This window comes from Nicotiana tabacum, chromosome 12 (genome assembly GCF_000715075.1).
Source record: "Nicotiana tabacum cultivar K326 chromosome 12, ASM71507v2, whole genome shotgun sequence".
NCBI classification, from domain to species: Eukaryota; Viridiplantae; Streptophyta; class Magnoliopsida; order Solanales; family Solanaceae; genus Nicotiana; species Nicotiana tabacum.
The window spans coordinates 112,048,905-112,064,141 of NC_134091.1; the positions used below are offsets into that span (position 1 = coordinate 112,048,905).

Sequence of the window (15,237 nt, forward strand, 5' to 3'; positions counted from 1 at the left end):
TGTTATTTCTCCATAATACCTTCACGGAGGCACCTTTTTGGTCCTCAACTTACGGATCTATCGATCTAAAATAGTCATTGGAATCTCCTCGTCGGATAGATCCTCTATAATATGAACGTCATCTACTGGGACAACCCGAGAAGGGTATCCCATGCACTTCCGTAGCATGGATAATGGACTAACTCTTACTCTGAAGGCAATTCTAGCTCATAAGTAAATTTGCCTATCCGTCGAATATCTCTGTAACACCCCATATATCTTGGGCTAAGCTTGCCGACCCTTCTTACCAGATCACATGACGCCCTTCATAAGAAGCATCTTTAGGAATCCCCAGTCATCTAGACTTTTCATTCATTTGTACTTTAGGAAATTTTATTCTACGACCTTGGCCATCGTATGTTTTTTATTTTGATGCTCATAGAACCAAATACAATCCTCACCTTGAATCTCATAGTTCTCGTTTTACTTTTCATAAGCTTAGTTATCAGCCTGGTACTTGTAACATTTCCAATCAACCTTTTTGTCACACCTTGTATAGAGATGTTCATATATTTCTTCTCCGCTTGAGGAGTGAGTGGCATAGGTGTAACGACCCGACCGGTTATTTTGAACATTTGCCCTTCGCTTGGTTGTTTGAGGGTATGAATAGCCCCGTATGATGTACTTTGACTTGTGTGAATCGTCGGTTTTGGTTTACAGGTATTTCGGAATCGAATTGGAAGAAAGAATTTCATTGTTGAAGCTTTAAATTGGGAGAGTTGACCAAGTTTGACTTTTTAGCATTTGATCTTGGAATTGAATTTTGATGATTCCATTAGCTTTGTTAGGTGATTTTGGACTTGGGAGCGTGTCCGGAATATAATTTGGAGGTCCGCGGTAGAATTTGGTTTGAATTGGCGAAATTGAAAATTTGGCGATTTTTGGTCGGTAGTGAAAATTTTATATCGGGGTCGGAATGAAATTCCGAAAGTTGGAGTAGGTTTGTAGTGTCATTTATGATGTGTGTGCAAAATTTGAGGTCATTCGGACGTGGTTTGGTTGGATTCAACATCGGTTGTCGAATTTGGAAGTTTAGAAGTTTTTAGGCTTGAATCCGAGGGTAATTTGGTGTTTTGATGTTGTTTTTAGTGATTCGAAGGTTTGACTAAGTTCGTATGATATTTTAGGATTAGTTGGTATGTTTGGTTGAGGTCTCGGGGGCGTCGGGTGAGTTTCGGGTGAGTTTTGAGCGAGTCCGGGCATTTGCGGAACTCAGGTATGGTTCTGGTGCTTGAAATTTTGCGAACCGCAGCAGAATTTCATGGCCGCGCTTGTAATTTCGCGGACCACAGCAGAATTTCGCGGACCACTCTTGGAAGTTCTGCAGATCCGATGGTCCGACTTCGGAAGCCTATATCTTTTGATCTACAAGGAAGTTTGAAATGATTCAAAAAAGACAATTGTAACCCATCGTGTCTAGTTTCCAGAAAGGTAAAGAAATCATCATTTGTAGAGAAAGTTATGGCCATAATACTAAAGTCTGGCAGTACAGTCCCATGAATTTCGCGGACCGCACCAAAAGTTCGCGGACCGCGAAGTGGGAGATCGGAGGTGCACTATATAAACGGGATAGGGTATTATTTCACATATTGGACCTAGGGAGCTCGGTTTGTGGCGATTCTCTGTGGGATTTTCAAACAATTTATCGGGGTAAGTGATTCTAACCCGAATTTAGTTAAAATACATGAATATATCAATGATTTCATCATATGATTAGTACTTTGAGGTGGAAATTTGGGAAAAATTGTAGAAACTTCATAAAATGAATTTTTGGGATTTGAATGTCGATTCGAAGTCGGATTTGATTAAAAATAGTATGGTTGGACTCGTGAGTGAAAGGGCTTTCTAGTTTTGTAAATTTTGTTAGATTTCGAGATGTGGGCCCGAGGGCCGGGTTTGAGCCGATTTCGGGATTTTGGTTTAATTTAATAGTTTTTCTTGTGGAATTCATCTCATTAGCGTATATTAAGTGTATTGTACTGATTGTGAATAGATTCTGAGCATTTGGAGGCAGAGTCGAGAGGCAATATCATCGTGGGGTAGAGATTTGACCGGTTTGAGGTAAGTAACGATCGTAAATCTAGTCCTGAGGGTATGAAACCCCGGATTTTGTCGCATTCTACTATTTTTATGTGATGCACATGCTAGGTGACGGGCGTGTTGGCGTGCACTGTTGAGAATTGTGACTTGGTCCGTCCCATAGCAAATGTAAAGTTGCATATTTTGTTGAAACTATATGATACTTATATATTTTAGAAAGAGTTTCTGTAAATTGGGCTGAATGCCATGTTTTGGGCCTTGTGCCAGTGCTGTGTGGAACCTTAGGGGCCTTTTCTTACTATCCTTTTACTGTTTTTGATTGAAAATCTATACTCAGTCATGGTTATACCTGTTTACTACATAACTCAGTTTTTATTACTCGGTTTTGATGCATAAATGTTGTTTTGGGTTGAATACCTTGTTTTCACTGAAATCCCCGAGTGGCTTGAGAGGTTTATGACTGAGTGAGGCCGAGGGCCTAATTTGTGAGGATATTTATGGGATCGGGCTGCACGCCGCAGCATGTTTGACATAGGCTATGGGCCTGGGTGATTTATGCCATGATTTGGCTTGATATAACGCTTGGGCTGAAGGAGCCCCTCCGGAGTCCGTACACACCCCCAGTGAGCGCAGGTACCTACTGAGTGTGAGTGCCTAGTGCTGAGTGACTGGGAGGCATGAGTGATTGTGAGGTATGCCCGAGTGGCACGAGTGATTGTGAGGTATGCCCGAGTGGCATGAGTGACTGTGAGGTATGCCCGAGAGGTATGAGTGACTGTGAGGTTTGCCCGAGGGGCTGTATATGACTGATGTTTTGCCTGAGGGGTTGTTTATGATTTCATCATTTTTGCTCAGCTTTGCATTGAGCCTCTTTTTGAAAACTGTTCAAAAATATCTTTAAATGATTTCACTGTAACTAAGTTTAAACAAGATAATTTGATTCAAACACTGATTTTGCATGTTGTATTTTACTGAGGTTTCATGATATGAACTTTATATACTTTATTGCTCGTCACTACTGCTCAGTCTTTATTTATTGTTGTTACTTGCTGAGTTGGCATACTCACATTACTCCCTGCACCTTGTGTACGGATTCAGGCATATTTGGACATGGTAGCGGCTGTTGACTATTTTGGTTGCAGATTTCTTTCCGGGGATAGCAAGGTAGCTGCCTGGCGATCGCAGCCCAGCTTTTCTCCCTCTTATCTTCCTTTAGTTGTATTTAGCTATTTTCTAGGCTGAGTTAGTCTTGATGTTGTTAGACAGTTTGCAGTAGATGCTCATGACTAGTGACACCCCGATGTCGGGCTTTTCTTTTTCCGCATTTCTATTTTGATTTGTACTCCTTTACAAAAGTGTTTTTTAACGCTAAATAGCCTTGAAATTATCCTTTAAATGAAAATATCAGTTTGTTTTGGAATGAGTCGGCTTGCCTAGTTTCACGATAGGCGCCATCATGACAGGTTAGGTTTTTGGGTCGTGACAGATTGGTATCAGAGCCTAGGTTACATAGGTCTCCCGAGTCATGAGTGGGTTAGTATAGTCTTGCGGATCGGTACGGTGACGTCCATACTTATTTTCAAGAGGCTGCAAAACCCTTAGGAAAAATTTCACTTTCTTGTATTCTATCGTGCAGAATTGATTCAGCTTGGAACATAACTCCTTGAATTCCTTCCACGCATTCGTATGTGCACATGAGCGCTCGGTATCAGTTGTACATTTCCAGCTTGTGATTCTACAAATGATGTTTGAGATGTGTTATGTGTTTTGGTGATGGGCCAGTCTGGAGGACTTGAGGCCAGGTTTAGACTACAGCTTTGGCTCGGTAGCTTCAATTGTAACCTGTACATTTGGACTCATATGTTCGGTAATGCCCCTACGAGTGGAATTTGTGGCTCGATGAGCGGTGGAATGGCTTTGTGATGAGTATGATGTAACTGCGGGATGTGTTAAGACAATTTGAATGTGACGAGAAGTGTTTTCTTGAAATGTAAAGGAAGGCCATTGGGTGCTTGATTTTCGTTTTGATGTGACGTATGATCTCGAGTGTGAATATTTTGAAGGATCTTTCACGTTGTTATATTTTGGGGAAAATTAAATTCTCATGTCTGTCAATGAGTTTGGACTCAAGGAGAGTAAGTGGTTGTGTAGTAATGGTAGTTGCGAATGGGTATTTTGATATTGATAGCTCGAGAAAGATAATTTTCGAAGAGACTTAGAGTCGGTAACATTCTATTGGTTCTGGTATGACAGAGATGCATTTCGAGTTGATGCAGCAAAGTATGAGGGAAGACATGACGGGAAATATTTTGCGGTGGTTGAAGTACTAGCGGGTCAAGTAGGAGAAGTAGAGGTTGAGAAGTTTCTTAAATGAGATGATTTAACCGAAGTAAGAGTGACAGATTAGCATATGAATTCACTTGTAGGGTAGTCGTGCGCCTTGAGAAAGTGTAGAATAGTTTGGAATCGTGTTAGTATGTGATTTGGCCTACAGACTCTATTTGGAGTGATGGTTACTGTACAAAGGAAGATTAAATATGGCAGAAAGGAGTGTGTTTGAAATGAAGAGAGGCGTAAAGATTTGATTATCATGTCAGTTGTAATATGACTTGAGTTCGGAAGGTATTGTTGAACGTACAGTTGATGTCAATAGGGAAAGTGCAGACTTATACAAATGGTGGGTGAGCATAAACTCAGGAGAATTTATGGATTTCATGGTCGTTGCACTCAGTGCAGTATTATTGGGAGATGTCAGTAAGGAATTCCACAAGTGGGTTATCTCCTCTGTGCAGCTAGCAGTGGCATGATGTTGATGAAGCTTTTGCGAGGAATATTACTTGCTACCCGGTAGGAGGCCGCGTGTGTGATTGTGGTTGGCGATTTAGAATGTTCATGAAAAGCTTAATAAAAGACTTCAAGAAGTTTGGCGGGTTAACGGTGTGAGATCTTGGTAATTGAGAAGGAGAAATCCTTGCGGGATTCTTATTTTATATAATTACAGCTTAAGGCTAAGTGGGGGAGTCTGCTATCGACGAGTTGATTGCACGGTTATGTGTCATATTAGTTTCGGTTCGGGGCATACTGCTGAATCAGTTATGACTTACAGAGGTCGAGATCAAGATCGAGGATGACTCGGGTAAAGGAATTTCTGGACGCAAGTTGTATTACACTCTATGGTTATAGAATGGCCATAAAATAATTGAGTGGTTATTCATGAAGAATGTAGTGTACATGGAGCGGGAATTTTCTCGGTTGCGTAGGAGTGTGGGTTACTCTTTATTTCCCTTGGGTGTTGGTGTGCTAATGGGGCACAGGTCATTTCGGTCCGTTTGGTCGGTTAATTCGAGATTTGAGTAGAGTGGATGACTCTCAAGAATGGTTCTAATGGATTCAAGATTTATATATATATGGCTAGAAAACTGGATGTTGCATTGAACGGTGTCGAGACTCGTGGCATTTTATATCATTGTGAATTATGCATTTCAGTATCAAGAAGGTGAAGGAAACAGTTTAAGGTTCACATAATGTCTCTTCGGAGTAAGCATTTTTGGTTGTGGAACCTTTGGGATACATAAAAAGGGAATTCAACGGCTTATATGCCTTAGGGTAGTGTGATTCTATGCTAGAGTTCGTGGGGCAAGTTTTAGTTAAGGATAGTAGTGTTCTAACAAGGAAAAAGTAGCAATTTGAAGTCAATTTGGAAAGGACTTCGAGAAATAGGACGGCTTGGTAGTAGGTTGGGTTAGCACAGTAATGGGTATGATCGGTTCTTTCGGTACTTATGACGTGGCTAGTATCTACAAGTGTTTCGTGTCAATGCTCTCAGATTTGGCAACCTGTGTGGCTTGGTGGAGTTAGAGGATTCAGTTCAGATAGCTTGGATATGTGCAAATGGATTTCAAAATGTTCATGATGGTTTCTACCATGGTTTGAATTGGATATTTTTTACTGGTGTACGGAACGTGTTGTGTGTTATGATTTCCTCCTAGAAATAAGCAAAAAAGAGGTTTCTGACTAATAAGGTATGTGATTTTCTAGTGAGTCAGAGTTGATAATAGAATTCTTATGCTTGTCACATGATGGCATAATAGATGTTGTGTATTGTGCGGGAATAAGATTTACATGCACAAGGTCACAGTTCAGTTTTGAAGGGAAGGACATAAATTCTTAGGCAGCATGGACGATTTCAAATGACTAGATAAATGATATTACTATTTGGTATGGCTTGATGAGAGTGTACATTTCAAAAGGAGCATTGTGTTTTGATTTATGGGTACTTCGCTGGTATTGCGGCACTCTCCCGGTTGATCGACTTCTCATATTCAAATTTTTGCCAGGTGGTACGGAAGAATGTTTAAAGTATTTCTCGTGGGATGATTGTGTATGAGAGAGGTGTTAGGCATTCGGGCGGTGGAGGTGGAATCAAATATGGTGATTCGTGTGTTCTATGGAATTGAAGATTGGGAGTTCTTAGGAGCAGATTGTTTCATGGTTGTGGACTGTGAAGTTGTGGCCGGAACTAGCAAGATGATAGGATATGTTATGATTCAGTCATTGTGGACTTTCAGAGGTTATTTATCTATTGGTGGCTGACAATAGTTGATTTGGGGCCCACTGGTAGGCCCAATTAGGATGTGTATTCTACACCGAGCCGGATTGGTTGGCTCCATACTGCTATTGTTGAAGGATGTGCCATTCAGTTGATGTGAAGCTTATTCGTATTCTGAAATGATCTGTGAGTTACTCTTCTATGCTACGAGGAGTTATGATTCGTTGGTTACATGCACATATGGTGCGGTTCTATTGTGGCCTTATAGCGGAATTTGAGCGAGAATAGTATTGGATATTGCTTGGTTGATGGCGTATTGGTCATGTTCTTTCGGGTTTTGTGTGGAATGGTGTCGTTTGCTTCTCCGTGGTTATGGTAAAGCACTTTGGGTGCTTGATGTCGAATTGCGCATGGTAATTGATTTTAGCAGGGTGTCTTGAGGTGTTTCATATGGACCAGTATTTGGATAGGGTCGTGTATTGCAGCAGAGTTATGTGGAAATATGATCCTTTGTGTAAGATTCGTATGTTATGATGCGGTGTGTGATGGGTTCTTAGCATTGCGTCAAGGTGGTACCCGTCGAGCTTGCAGAACGGTTCTCCTGTTTGGGTCATTGTTACGATTGGGTACATTTGGAATGTTGCTATTTTGTGCACGGATTGCACGGGTTGTGGATTTAGATTGTATTGATATGTCATGTTACTAGAGTGGTCGTGTTGGATGAGACGAGGTCATTGGGCCTAGAATGGATGCTATCGGATTTGATTGTAGTATAATTGGGAGGATAATATCGAAAGTCGGCTTTGAAATTGGCTATAGTTCTTGTAGAAGGAACGGGAGTTTCATGATCTGTTGGTCTAATGAATGGTTAGGAATTCGGTATGTTTCTTTCATCATCGGCAGTGTACGAAGGTTTTAGAATGTGGTTTTGTCTGATATGAGGTTTATAACTGGTACTGGGTTGATTTGAGCCGATAATGTGATTAGAAAACTTTGCTTCGAGCATTCGAGCTATGCGGTATTTGAATTTGAGTATTTGAGTTATGGTTACGGCTTTTGGTACAGCTTGTTCAGACTTATACGGTATGTAGATGCGAACTTCTGATCTTATAGGAAATTTCGGATGTTGGAAATTTGATTCGAAGGCTTGTGGGCTAGGTTGAATTGAGAAATTTCAGCTATGCTGTGCTATCGGACCTGTATGGGATATGGTGAAGTGGGATCACCCCCGGGTATGTGCATGGGAAAGTTACACAGCGATTTTATAGCTTTTGGAATAACTCTGGGCACGTTCGAGTACGAACGTATGTTTAAGTGGGGGAGGGTGTAACGACCTGGCCGGTCGTTTTGAATATTTGCACTTCGCTCGATTGTTTGAGGGCATGAGTAGCCCCGTATGATGTACTTTGACTTGTGTTAATCGTCGGTTTTAGTTTGCAGGTATTTCAGAATCGAATTGGAAGAAAGAATTTTATTGTTTAAGCTTTAAATTAGGAGAGTTGACCAAGTTTGACTTTTTAGCATTTGATCTCAGAATTTAATTCTGATGGTTCCATTAGCTTCGTTAGGTGATTTTGGACTTAGAAGCACGTCCGGAATTTAATTTGGAGGTCCGTGGTAGAATATGGCTTGAATTGGCGAAATTGGAAATTTGGCGATTTTTGGTCGGTAGTGAAAAATTTGATATCAGGGTCGGAATGGAATTCCAAAAGTTGGAGTAGGTTTGTAGTGTCATTTGTGACGTGTGTGCAAAATTTGAGGTCATTTGGACGTGGTTTTGTTAGTTTCGACATCGGTTATCGAATTTGGAAGTTTAGAAGTTCTTAGGCTTGAATCCGAGGGTAATTTGGTGTTTTGATTTTGTTTTGAGTGATTCGAAGATTCGACTAAGTTCGTATGATCTTTTAGGATTGGTCGGTATGTTTGGTTGAGGTCCCGGGGGCCTCGGGTGAGTTTTGGGTATGTTTCGGGGTGAGTTTTGAGCGAGTCCGGGCATTTCCGGAACTCAGGTATGGTTCTAGTGCTTTAAATTTCGCAGACCGCAGCAGAATTTCGCGGCCGCTCTTGGAATTTTGCGAACCGCGGCAAAATTTCGCGGACCACGCTGGGAAGTTGTGCAGATCTGCTGGGCCGACTTCAGAAGTTTATATCTTTTGATCTACAAGGAATTTTGAGATGATTCAAAAACGTAGTTGTAGCATTTCGTGTCTAGTTTCCAGAAAAGTAAAGCAGCTATTATTTGGACATCTGTAGAGAAAGTTATGGCCAAAAGACTAAAGCCTGGCAGTACAGTCCCAAAAATTTCGCGGACCGCACCAAAATTTCGCGGACCGCGAAGTGGGAGATGAGAGGTGCACTATATAAACGGGGTTTAGGGTATTATTTCATATTTTGGACCTAGGGAGCTCGGTTTGTGGCGATGTTTTGTGAGTTTTTCAAGAAATTCATCGGGGTAAGTGATTCTAACCCGAATTCTATTAAAATACATGAATATATCAATGATTTCATCATCTGATTAGTACTTTGAGGTGAAAATTTGGGAAAAATTGTAGAAACTTTATAAAATAAATTTTTGGGATTTGAATGTTGATTCAAAGTCGGATTTGAGTGAAACTAGTATGGTTGGACTCGTGAGTGAATGAGCTTTCTAGTTTTGTAAATTTTGTTGGATTTTGAGGCGTGGGTCCGGGAGCCGGGTTTGAGCTGATTTCGGGATTTTGGTCTAATTTGATAGTTTTTCTTGTGGAATTCATCCCATTAGCATATATTGATGGTATTGTACTGATTGTGAATAGATTCGGAGCATTTGGAGGTCGAGTCGAGAGGCAAGAGCATCGTGGGGTAGAGATTTGACCGATTTGAGGTAAGTAACGATCGTAAATCTAGTCCCGAGGGTATGAAACCCCAGATTTTGTATCATTCTACTATTTTGAGGTGACACACATGCTAGGTGACGGACGTGTGGGCATGCACCATTGGGGATTGTGACTTGGTCCGTCTCATAGCAACTGTAAAGTTACATATTTTGTTGAAACTATATGATACTTATATGTTTTAAAAAGAGTTTCTGTAAATTGGGCTGAATGCCATGTTTTGGGCCTTGTGCCAGTGCTGTGTGGACCCTTAGGGGCCTTTTCTTTCTATCCTTTCATTGTTTTCTATTGAAAATCTATACTCAGTCATGGTTATACCTGTTTACTGCATAACTCAGTTTTTATTAATCGGTTTTGATGCATAAATGTTGTTTTGGGTTGAATACCCTGTTTTCACTGAAATGTCCGAGTGGCTTGAGAGGTTTATGACTAAGTGAGGCCGAGGGCCTAGTTTGTGAGGATATTTATGGGATCGGGCTGCACACCGCATCATGTTTGATATAGGCCGAGGGCCTGAGTGGTTTATGCCATGATTTGGCATGATATAGCACTTGGGCTGAAGGAGCCCCTCCGGAGTCGGTACACACCCCCAGTGAGCGCAGGTACCTACTGAGTGCGATTGCCGAGTGCTGAGTGACTAGGAAGCATGAGTGATTGTGAGGTATGCCCAAGTAGCACGAGTGATTGTGAGGTATGCCCGAGTTGCATGAGTGACTGTGAGGTATGCCCGAGAGGCATGAGTGACTGTTAGGTTTGCCCGAGGGGATGTATATGAGTGATGTTTTGCCCGAGGGGCTGTTTATGATTTCATCATTTTTTTCTCACCTTTACATTGAGCTTCTGTTTGAAAACTGTTGAAAAATATCTTTAAATTTCATTGGAACTAGGTTTAAACAAGATGATTTGATTCAAACATTGATTTTACATGTTGTATTTTACTGAGATTTCATGATATGAACTTTATATGCTTTATTGCTCGTCACTACTGCTCAGTCTTTATTTCTTGTTGTTACTTACTGAGTTGGCGTACTCACGTTACTCACTGCACCTTGTGTGCAAATTCAGGCGTATTTGGACACGGTAGCGGCTGTTGACTATTTCCGTTGCAGATTTGTTTTCGGGGATAGCAAGGTAGCTGCCTGGCGATCGCAGCGCTGCTCTTCTGCCTCTTATCTTCCTTTAGTTGTATTTAGCTATTTTTTCAGGTTGAGTTAGTCTTGATATTGTTAGACAGATTGTAATAGATGCTCATGACTAGTGACACCCCGATGTAGGTCTTTTCTTTTCCGTATTTTTGTTTTGATTTGAACTCCTTTACGAAGATTATTTTTACGCTAAATAGCCTTGAAATTATCCTTTAAATAAAAATATCAGTTTGTTTTAGAATGAGTCAGCTTGCCTAGTTCCACGATAGGCGCCATTACGACATGTTAGGTTTTTGGGTCGTGACAATAGGATAGACTTTAACTTCTCAACCTCGTATTCTAGCCTCCTGACTTATCCCCATCTCGTAAAAATTTATATTTGACTTGTCATTTTAGCTCACTAACATTCTTGATCTTTTAAATTGTGGTGCTTTTGTAAAAGCTAGCACATTTTTATTTTTAATATAGCTTGTCCTAAGAGACACTTTTAAACTAAACAGTCGATCTGGAGAGTCATTCATCCATGTTATACTTTATAGTCCACAATCGTCTTTGAAGTACCAATTACATGATGTCGCTCGTCTGAAATCTCGTCTTCTTATTTTTGCAGTATTCTAGATTATAATGCTGATGTCGTCTGTGTTCTTTACTCGAATGGTAAAAATAATGCTCCCTTACCCTAGTAATATCTCGGAGTCCCGCAACAGTGGATGCACATATTTAGCCTGTCATCTCTATCTTTTGTTATCTCTAAGGCTGGTACTCTTCTAACTGTCGTTATCGTAGAGTTTTCATAGAATATGACCGTTATACTATCTCTCTTGTACTTATGCTATTAAGAGTGATTCTGCAATGTTCTAAGTCACGATTTCTATAATTATCTAGGGTCTAATATTCAGACTTCTGATTTACTTAGCTGATGTACCTCTCGAGTTTCCTTTTCTTTCTCGGCCTTTAGGTAGGCTTATTATTAATAACATGAACAAAATGTTTCATGGACAATTCATCCTTTTCCCTTATAAATCACGTATCTATCTCTTTCTCCACCTTAAATAGATATAAGAATATTTTTTAATATTGTATCTTATTAAGTATCAATATTTTTTATAAACAGAGTTTTCTTCTCGTTTTCCGCTTTGAGTAATAGGTAGATTGGTTTTAAAGTTCTACCTCCCACCTAACTCCTCATCCTTAATAACATGAAAATTAAACTGCTTGACTTATCTCATGAATATTGCAGCGTGTTCGATATAATTCATATCTCCATCTCTTTTTCTACTTTGAATATATATAATATTGTTATGAAGTTAAGCTAAAAGAACAAAAGAATATAGAGAGAAATAACAACTTTTAAATAACAATAATAGTAAAACTAAGTCATACTTTTGTGAGACTTGAATAAAGAATCTCTTAGTTGAAAGTCTCAAACTTGACTATAAAATGAATCCCTTATGGCAAGCTGTAAACTTTCTCTTCCACATTTTTAAAAGGAAAAATGTCTAAGTTTACCCGTAAAGTATTCAATTTAGAGCATATTTATCCTTCCACCAAAAGTGCCCTATTCATACCTTGCCGCTGCACAAATGGATCAAATTTACACTTTATGGCTAACGCAAGTAAAATAGCCAAAATAAAAATTTATTTTTCTATTTTTTTGTATAAAAAAATCCTAATATATTTAGTTAATCCCTCCTATCTATCCAACACTAATTTTTATCTTCCTCTCTCATTTTTTAACTCATTAGCCACCCCTTTTTCCCTTACTCCCTTCACTCTTCAATTCTTCTTACACAAATACATTCACACACATATACCACAGCTTCACATATTCATCACCCCATGAAGTCCGTTGCTACCGATAGGTCTACTAGTTGGATTAGGGAAATTAGAACTATTTGTATAACGGTAGGGTACGAATATGCTACTTTTTTAAGGGAAGACAAATCCGCTCTTACTTTTGCGGAAATTAGACCTTTTCCGAATGGTTAAAATTAGACCTAATTATTATACACGTAATGAGCTGACATTAATCTTCCATCTCCACTAATAAAAAACATGAGTTGTCATGGATCATGTTTTATACTAGCTTTTCATGCAGCTAACTAGAACATAATATATTTAATAATATTAATAGTAAAAGCTAGAATATAATCTATATAAAGACTACAGCCTCTCTGCATTTTCTCACCACTTGCTTTTCAAAACTTTTCTTCTATACCGAAGAAGAAAATATGGGTGTGAAAGGTAAGTTGATTGCTTCAGTAGAGGTGAAGTGTGGAGGCCACCCCATTCATGACATTTTTCACACCAATACTCATCATATATCCAACATAAGTCCCGGTAAGATCCACAAATTTGATATTGATGAAGGTGAATCCGTAAAAGTTGGTTCGGTTGTTAGCTGGAAATATAACGACGGTATGTAATTCGCATTTCTCCTCTCTATACATATATATTATTTACTTGTATCAACTTCCGCATTTAGGTGTATTTAGTATGTAAAGAAGTCTTTCTTTAAAGAAATATTTTTCGTGAAAACATTATTTGATGATTTTTTGGTTATCATAAAATATTTTACGTCAAATTAAAGGGAAAAATCTTGTTGACGGAAGTCACTTTTCTTATAACTATCTTGATGCTTAACTTCATTTTACTTTGCTCCATCTAACACTTAGACATATTATTGATGATGCTCAAAAACTTCTTAACACTCTATTTGCTAATATTATTACTAAAATTCAATATAATATATACTTATTTTTCACCCACCAATTACCAAGTAATGAAAAAATATTTAGCAAATATTTTAAAAAATATTTCTCAAGGAAAATTCCTTTCATCGTACCAAACACAATATAATCAAATTAAGCTTTTTTCCCTACTCATTCAATAATTTTCCACAATGCCAAATGTTATTTTAAGATTTTTAATGATAATTCTATTCAGGAAAAAATATACTAGACGTCCAATCTTCGCGAGCTTCAAATAATATTTGGAGAAAATGAAAACGAAAAACAAAGGAAACACAAAAGAAATAAGAAGAAAATATGTTATTCTAAATGTTTATATCTTTTATATGAGGAATTGAACAGTTGAACATGGAGTAACCTCTCTTGTATTTTTGAACTTTATTGATTATAGATGGAAAAGATAAGATCTGTAAGCAAATGATTGAAGCCGTGGATCATCAGAAGAAATCAATCACTTGGAAAGTAATTGGAGGAGATCTATTAGAGTTGTACAATTCCTTCACTATTACCACATCCCATGACCACCAATGGACTACATGGACATTTGTTTACGAGAAGAAAACTGAAGAAATCCCAGAGCCTCTCGTTCTCTTGGGTTTTGTCCTACATGTGACCAAAGATATAGAGTGTCACCTTCTCAAGTAATCTAATCTATGCTATTCAATGGTTCATAGCCATATATATGTATGTAATCCACACATATATGCGTATCTCTATGTGTGTGATGAATATTTGGTAATATTGGCTAGTTCTAGCTAGCTGCGTGTGAAATAAAGAATGTTGTGTTTGAATAATATATTATATATGCACTCTCCTTCTATTAATGTATTTCCGATGGTGAATATATATAAGATATTATGGATTTTGCAAGTGTGAAATTTATTTGTAACAGAGACGATATATTTATCAGTGTGCTATTCTCATTCTTTTTTAGCCATTTTTTAGCCATATTTATCTACTACAGTATTGATAACTAGCCACTCAAATTGTGTCTCGTACAATTTAGTTGTTAGCTATATTTTAGTGAAAATGCATATGAAACTAGCTCAAATAAGAGCTGAAACTAAACCTGAAAATTTTCAAGAAACAGAAAACTAACCTGCACCACTATTTTCAGTCTCCGGAGTGAGATGCGTATTTTCTTTAGAGATGCTAGTGAATGTGGCTGAGATGTGTGCTCAAGCGCTAGGCGTCAATGGTGGATTAGGCATAAAGGATGATGTCACAGAATTTTTACGTATTCCTTCGACAGGGCTGAAAGTTTTCATTTACAGAATTATTAAGGATCAATATTTTTTTATAAACGACTTTTCTTCTCGTTTTTTTGCTTTGAGTAAGGTATTAGGTAGATTGGTTTTAAAGTTGTAGCTCACACTTAACTCCTCGTCCTTAATAGTATGAAAAATTAAAGGGGAAAATCTTGTTGACGGAAGTCACTTTTCTTATAACTATCTTGATGCTTAACTTCATTTTACTTTGCTCCATCTAACACTTAGACATATTATTGATGATGCTCAAAAACTTCTTAACACTCTATTTGCTAATATTATTACTAGCATTCAATATAATATATATGTAAAATATTTTTCACCCACCAATTACCAAGTACTCTTTCAATAATTTTCCACAATGCCAAATGTTCTTTTAAAATTATTAACGATAATTCTATTCAGGAAAAAATATAGCACGTCTAATCTTCGCGAGCTTCAAATAATATTTGGAGAAAATGAAAATGAAAAACAAAAGAAATGAGAAGAAAATATGTTATTCTGAATGTTTATATCTTTTATATGAGGAATTGAACAGTTGAACATGGAGTAACCTCTATTGTATTTTTGAAC

General features: G+C 38.3%; 1 protein-coding gene across 1 annotated transcript; it reads left to right on the plus strand.

Moving 5' to 3' along the window:
- Positions 1-12,819: 12,819 nt before the first annotated feature.
- Positions 12,820-14,274, plus strand: LOC142166935 (kirola-like). Its single transcript, XM_075226830.1, has 2 exons — positions 12,820-13,064; positions 13,788-14,274. Exons 1-2 carry the CDS (start codon positions 12,878-12,880, stop codon positions 14,039-14,041), a joined length of 441 nt encoding a protein of 146 aa, XP_075082931.1. The 5' UTR covers positions 12,820-12,877; the 3' UTR covers positions 14,042-14,274.
- The last annotated feature ends 963 nt before the right edge of the window (positions 14,275-15,237 follow it).

Excerpts from the sequence above, each read along its gene's own strand:
- LOC142166935 (XM_075226830.1), top strand. The coding sequence starts at position 12,878 with ATGGGTGTGAAAGGTAAGTTGATTGCTTCAGTAGAGGTGAAGTGTGGA. Across the intron at positions 13,065-13,787 it reads TAGCTGGAAATATAACGACG|ATGGAAAAGATAAGATCTGT; the intron begins GTATGTAATTCG and ends TATTGATTATAG.